The 7655-nt window shown below is 38.8% G+C and overlaps 1 protein-coding gene across 1 annotated transcript; it reads right to left on the reverse strand.

Annotated features, from left to right (window-relative positions):
* Positions 1 to 2350: 2350 nt before the first annotated feature.
* Positions 2351 to 4078, reverse strand: LOC126803277 (probable glycerol-3-phosphate acyltransferase 3). Its single transcript, XM_050531066.1, has 2 exons — positions 3371 to 4078; positions 2351 to 3262 (listed from the first exon to the last, which is right to left on the reverse strand). Exons 1-2 carry the CDS (start codon positions 4076 to 4078, stop codon positions 2351 to 2353), a joined length of 1620 nt encoding a protein of 539 aa, XP_050387023.1.
* Between the last annotated feature and the right edge of the window lie 3577 nt (positions 4079 to 7655).

The raw sequence follows: 7655 nt of genomic DNA on the forward strand, positions 1-7655 counted from the left end.
TATCTTTTGAAAGCATTTAAAAAATGATATAAAAAAGAACTATAATTTTTTATTTATAATAATTCAGAGTCATTGGATTAATAAAGATAATATTGCATTTTCATTCAAAAATAACATTTTGGGATTATTGTAATTGCTGAAATGACAAGATGATGTGACATGCCACGTGGGATTGCGGTGCCAGATCTGGCGTCATATTATGACGCTAAAACATTTTCTATGTATATATACACACACCTGCGTTCTAGGACTATTGGGGAAGTTTTTTTTTGTTTTTTTTTTAATTTGGTGGAGAAACTATCATATGCGTTTCTGGGATCTGCGTTCTCTACTGCTCCCTGGTTAGAACCTCTGAGGGGTACTAATGGTTTGGACTTGAGTAGGCTGAAAAAAGACGTACAGGCTTTACACGCAATAGCGGTGTGCTGCAGAATATATGACCCATGCTCGTTTAGGTTTTTTAAATTCCGTGGGTGGTGTAGCTACCGAGATCAATACAGTCAATCATGTCTCTCCTAGAAGTTGGTTAGCTACTTCTCATTTAGTTCTAGGATTCTTCCTATTCGTGGGTCATTTAAGCCGATTTGGGCACCAGAGAGAAGGACTTAAGTTGGAGCGTTCCATTGAGCTGGTTGGAGTATTCCTTTTATGACTACGACCCCGGCGCCCGCGCCATGTGTGGAGTACCTGTTAACATCTAATTAAAGCTTAGATGGCCTCTGGAGCATCGAAAGACGGTACTTTAAGGAGAGACTTAAGCTTTACGACGCTGTCATTTGTAGGATCGTGATAGAGAGAGTTGAAGATCGATGGAGATGGGCATATGCATCTCAAGTGGCATGCTGACTGCTGTCGATCTTGAATCTCTCATATCCAACCGGTGGAATTTGCTGACTTAATGGATGGATCAACCTGGTAGTTGGGGGATCATAAATTATTGATGCATGTTTATCGTGCTTGCCAAAGAAGAAACGAAAGATATGCATTTAACTTCACACGCTCAATCTGGTCTTGTTCGTATATTGCTAAGCCGCATGTAATTCAGTCAGCAATACATATGAGATTGATAAATTAATTCAAATAATACAGCGGTGTATATATATATATATTCAACCTTTCTGTCTTGTTTTCGTAAGGTTAAAATGAATTGTATCAACAACAATATACGTGTACAAGTAAGGAATTGGAGAGAGGAAGGAAATAAGATATGGGGTGGTGCAGTCCGGTTGCAAAGCTTTTACTGATCGACTCGATATTCTTCAACGCAACTAAAGAAATTCTTGATCGAGGTCTCATAGAGTTTGACAAGGAACGCGTATGGGATGTATATCTTTCATTTATAGGATGTTATGATTTGTTTCATTTCAATTACATTGTTTTAAATATAATATTTCATAATAAAAACTATTCGTCAAGGCATGTACGTTTTGATTTGAACATTACAATTGTATTTTTGTCAAGATCGACTTGTAAGTAACAATTCATTTTGCAATATATAAACCCTAAATACGAGTAGCTACTTCTTCACATGAATCACATCTACAAAACTTCTTCGTGCCAGCATATGCATTAGACGGTTCCTTCAAGTGACTCCTAAGTAATACATATATAGATAGTATTAGTATCTATATTACTAAATTTCATGTATATATGGTTTCAGCAAGATCGATCAACTTTGTATAAGTGTGTACGTTCTTTACTATTTGTTCACCAGTAGGGACTAACAAACTGATAAATATACAGAACTAAGTGATTTTAGAAATCATGTTGCAAATGCAAATAGTACTCGATCATGCATGTAAATTAATTAGAAGATAAGCAAGCAGTGCATGCTATAGTTAATTAGGACCCTAGCTATAGCTAGAAACATATAAGCTACGTAGCATATGGTAATCAGTCATCCTTAATTTGCATGCATGATTTTAGATTAATATTGTACACACACAGCTCGGCCTAACACGTGTGTTGTAGGTCGCAAAGGTGCACGATATGTATAGGCACTATTAGCTGCCAATTAAGTATGGAACTGAGTGTTAAATATATAGGACCTACAAGCTCGGTGATTTCGTATATATATCTTAGAAGCAAGAATACGGTTTACATTTGTGATTAGAGTTTTTTTCCCTCCTTTTGAATAGTTTTTCTTAGAGTCGTTTAGGTTTAGGCAAAAAAAAAAGTTAAATATATATCGTTTCCGATCAATTGGATCAAATAACAATATTGAAACAATTACTATATTGTATTCATCAATCTTTACAAGTCAAATTTACACAATATATAATATTGGGTCCCTTCAAATATTGCTTAAGCCTTGAGCTAAACGGGAATGAATTTCTTTGTAAGATTAACTTCATGCAGTTTCAGAAGCAGCTTTGCCTTCATTTCCTGCCAAGATCAAGTACTTATCTCTCCTTGTAAGGTTTGTACATTCAAACCGCAAAACCTTGCCAAGCTCCCTTTGGACGTGGTTAGCTACATCAAACCTTGACGTCGACCCATGACGACACGAGGTCGACACTTCCGATGGTGACACCTTCTCCAGGAACTGAATGGTGTAGATCGGTGAAGGGTTGAGCAAGAAGAAGACCGGATCCAGACACTTGAGACCACTGGCCGTAGTACCATGAAACATGCTAACGTTGGTATCAACGGCAACTGGAACAATTTCGTCACTAATTTCTGAGAATAAGGGGCTGAACCTCAGTAGGTAGGGTTCACGACAAGTAGTTCCTTCTGGGCAAACCACCAAGTCCCCTTGATTCAGCAACATCTCCATCAATCCCTGATCCTGCTGTCGGTTCCTTGTTAATCGGACAGTCTTGATGGGAGCTAGTATCTCCGACACCTTGCTTAGACTGTATGTAACCGCAAGGAGATTTTTTTTCAGTACAAAACATAAGTACATGGGGTCTAGAAGTGTTTTATGGTTGCAAACGTAGAGGACGCCTTTGGGTTTATCATTTTGAGTGTGAGGGTCGTCGTTTTGAGCGAGGGTTTGAGTTTCTGGCGTTGTCACCGTCACCTGCAGACCGGTGAAGACCAGCAGATGCGATGACACGCAGTAGGGAAGCGATATGGCGATGAGGGTTCTGATGACTGCAAGTACAAACCCTACTGGCGCCCACATGAAGATTGCTAAAGTTTCTAGTGGCGTTGGTTTGAGAGCAAGCCTACCATCATGGAAGATGAGTTTCTTTGGGTACTTATCTCTGGGCAGGTTCTTCCAGCTGTTCTTATCAGAGCTTCTCACTCGGTAAATATCCTGCAGTAAAAGTAATCGAGCGACTATAATCAATGTTACAATCTTCTAGAAATTTACATCGTAATAATTAGGGTTTCAGATGAAATTTATGCATGTATATATACGTACCTTGCAATACGAATATATCGGGTCATCAAGACGTGTGTTGAACGAAGTAAGGCCAATTATATCATCCGAACTACCCATTTTGTTGTGTCTACCATGTTCTTCCAGGATAGTCAAATGATGCGTCTTATTATCTTCCATGAGACCCGAGAAGTATCCACCAAACTCCTTTAGCCTCCTCCCAATCACCACATCAATCTCCAGATAGTCCTTCAAGAAGGTCTCGATCATAACATGAGGAAGATTACTGACTCCAACTTTCTTGCTCCCAGTTCTCTGTATCACCTCAAAGCTTTCCAACCCAACATCCTCTAAGAAGAACTTAGGCAACACAGAGCTTCCAACCCTGAAGCTCTCCTTCTTAATCCCAAAGAAGCAGACCACGACCATAATTTTCAAAGCTACTTCTTCACTGACAAAAAACATAAGAGGGTACAAAAGAAAAAGAACGAGAGCCCTAAACAGACTTCCAGCTTCAAAAGCCACAAGCATGAAGTAGGGAAACAAAGACGAGGATTTCAGCAAAGCTTCTTCCATGTTGAAGATGACGAGAGATTGGTCTGAAAGGTCTGCTGAAGATTTACGGGCGAGATCGTCAAATGCCAGTATATGATTCTTGTACTGGCTTGCGTGGCTGTTGCTAGCACTTCTCTGAAAACGCTTGTTTCTCCGAAGGAAATTCCGATGTAGAAAGAAAAAAGGCTTGGGCATTTTGATCAATTTAGATTGTCTATAGCTCCAGTAACAGAGAAAGCGCTTTTTTGTTTTTGGATACGAACAGACAGAGAAAGCTTTCGCTTTGGTTATATATGCTATGTGATCTTAGAACCAATTTGCTGTATTTATATACAGAAATATAAAACTATACCCTCGGGGTTTCCTTTTAATTATTACAAACAACTAATAGTAGCATTCTACTTTACATAGAATAAATAGAAAACCAAAATAAAAAAATGAACCTTTCTGGTGAGAGCCAGAGTGTTCCATGTATGCAGCAGCTTCATGGTAGCAGTCAACATTTAATGCATGAAAACCTCCCATATGATGCCTGGTCAAAGATCAACATTGATGGAGCTGACTACCCGATTAAGTAACCAAGATCCAAGATGGTAGCATATATTTGAAGTCATATGGCGATGTTGATAATGTGCGAGCATCGTGGCTATCCGTTAGAGAACTAAATTTACATACCACCCTAATTTGCCCATTAAAATGCCCACTCTCTTGACTCTATGTGTCATTTTCTTTATTTGGTTTAATTATAGTTAACTATATATACATTCCTGATAATTAATTATTTTTTTTTGAAGATTAACTGAATATTTTATTAGTTTAATTTAATTGAAGATTAACTCAATCAATTTATGACTCTTTGCTTCAGAGGATATTTCTCCAAAATTAAACCCAGATGGTTCTTCAGTTCTTCTACTCTAGTATAGAAGATATGCTCTTTCGTTTCTCATCAATGACTCTAGTTCCCTTAAAAATTTGAATTTCCTTCCTTCAGCTTAGTGAAAAATTCGTTCACAATGCGATCTTATCATCCATAATATATTCAGGGTTGTTTTTGAAGGTTGCAACTTGTAACGACCCCAAAATTTCGAGCTTAAAACTCAAAATTCTAAAATCGTTAAACACAAAATAATCTCAATGAAATCGAAATCATTAAAATGTCACAGCGATTCAATTCTGAGTTCTCAATACAACTCAGACAAACCAATTATTACAACCCAAATTTATAATCCATACATAAAATGGAAATGTAATAATCCTCACAATCACTCACAAATCTCACAAATAAAACCACACCAATTCTCACTCACAAATCCACGCTAAAAAAAAATCTCACCACAAGTAGGATACGAACGACTTCGAGCCTCCGGAGTCGTCGCTCAATCTCCACTAATCAACACCTGCAGAGTTATCCCCTACACCATCGGATTGGTGCACCGGGATTGTAAACACAAACCCGGTAAGCTTATAGCTCGTATGAGTAAAATCAAAATATAATTCGCATATCAAAATATACGAAAAATCACAAATCAACAAATATAAATGCCCTCATGAGTCAATGGACAGCCCATCTGGTTGTCCCAAAGGAATATGAAATGAAACGCTCATGAGAAAATTAAGTAACCCTTCTGGTTACCCAAATGCATTTATAATACGGGTACCAAGAACGCTGGTACACATCTGTTACCCCTCTCGTAATACACCGCCGATATTGGATAGCCACCCGCTACCCAACATCCAAAACAATCTGAGTACCCATGAGCAGATAACCACCCGTTACCTCACATGCAGTACTATGGCAGACAAACTAGAGCTCTAACTGTATCGTAACTTTCGCCCGGCCAAAGGCTAGGTTTCGATTTGCCAAACATGTACAATAATCTCACATCATATTGTACCAAACATCAGGTCCGAAGACAATCACATTTTAACAATCTCAATGTTAAAAATCACGTACAATGATCTCACATCATATTGTACAAATCAAGATCACAATACATCATAACAGTATATTATATAGCAAACTATATATATATATACGTATTTATTTACCATTTGTACGATATATATATATATATATATAATTCATTATATCTTATACATGTCATAATTTATAATCACGTCCGAAGACAAAACGTTTAACAATCTCAATATTAAACTCACATGCTTGTCATCGAAATGACCTATTTCAAATGAATTCATAACAGTATATATTATAGCAAATTATATATATATATATGTACTTATTACCATTTATACAATATATATATATATAATCCACTATATTGTATACTTGTCGTATTTCAATATTTAAAACTCTTGCAAAAACCTTAAAATCACCGCAAGGGTGCATTCATAAATATGTGAGATTTTACTCACCTTATCGAGTCGAGCATAATCCCACAATTTCCGAAGATAATTCATTTCCTCGCTTTATAGATCACCTTGAAAAGATAAGAAAAGAATTTAGAAACGTTTCGTAAACCTTTAAATGCCGAAACAGTAATAATCGGTTACTGTTCAGCAATTTTCGGTTTTACGAATTTACTGTTCACAATTACTATTCACTATCACTATTCACAGTACTGTTCATGTATTACTGTACAAATACACAAAATAATACGTATTTCTGTACGTATATATACTATTTACGTATTTCTGTACGTATACATACTATTTACGTATTTCTGTACGTATACATACTATTTCTGTACGTATACGTAATGTTTACGTATTTCTGTACGTATACATACTATTTACGTATTTCTGTACGTATACATACTATTTACGTATTTTTGTACGTATACATACTATTTCTGTACGTATACGTAATGTTTACGTATTTCTGTACGTATACATACTATTTAAATGTAAATACAATCTCAGTAAATAAAATTTACCGAATTACCTTTTACAAATTACTTTTTACAATTACTGAAAGTAATTTATATTTACATTTACCGTACGTAAGTAAATTACCAAAATACCCTTCTCGGAATCACTGTTCACGCGCCGCCGCGTGGGGTGCACTCGCCACCTCCGACAGGCCGCGCGTGGCGCTCACGCGCCACTCATTGCGGCAGCGCATGGGGCCCACGCGCCGACACCAACCACGGCGAGCATCACGCCACCGCCGGGTCCAAACTCTTCTCCTCCTCCTCCTCCTTCCCACAACCTCAGACCCCTCCTAAGCTAATCCACTCGCTGCCACGCGCCGCCTCTAGGTGGCGGTATCCCCTCCTCCTCACCTCCTCCGATCTGCCTCCAAACCATTCAAAATTCAACAAACAACACACTCAATCCAACAATCATATCATCCATACCTCGAATTGAAGCTACCAACTCTGATCTAGCACCGGAGAGGCTCGGATTGCCGACAATGTTCTATCCTTCGGGATGAACTCGAACCGATGCGATTTGACCCCTAATTCGGTGACTGAGGGTGTCAAGGGTGAGGATCGGTGTTGAGGTGCTCTCCTCCGAGCCCTTGAGTCGTCAGAAGTGGTGGTTCGAACGGCGGCGGTCTGCAGAAGCTTGATGTCTTCGGAGAGCTTCAGTGTGGCGAATCGCGGCTCGTCGCTTCCAGGGGTGACTGAGGGTGGTCGTGCGACGCCTTTGGGGTGGGTGGTGAGACTCACGGCAGCCGGTGAGGTTAGATTGCCGGTGGGCAGTGAGGGAGAGAGAGGGAGACTCGGGAGAGCGAGAGAGAGAATCGGGTGAGAGAGGAAGAGGGAGGCGGGCTGAAAGGGAGAGAGAGAGAGTTTCCAAATATGGA

The sequence above is a fragment of the Argentina anserina genome, chromosome 1 (assembly GCF_933775445.1).
Source record: "Argentina anserina chromosome 1, drPotAnse1.1, whole genome shotgun sequence".
NCBI lineage: Eukaryota > Viridiplantae > Streptophyta > Magnoliopsida > Rosales > Rosaceae > Argentina > Argentina anserina.

Excerpts from the sequence above, each read along its gene's own strand:
- LOC126803277 (XM_050531066.1), bottom strand. The coding sequence starts at position 4,078 with ATGCCCAAGCCTTTTTTCTTTCTACATCGGAATTTCCTTCGGAGAAAC. Across the intron at positions 3,263-3,370 it reads CGATATATTCGTATTGCAAG|GATATTTACCGAGTGAGAAG; the intron begins GTACGTATATAT and ends CTTTTACTGCAG.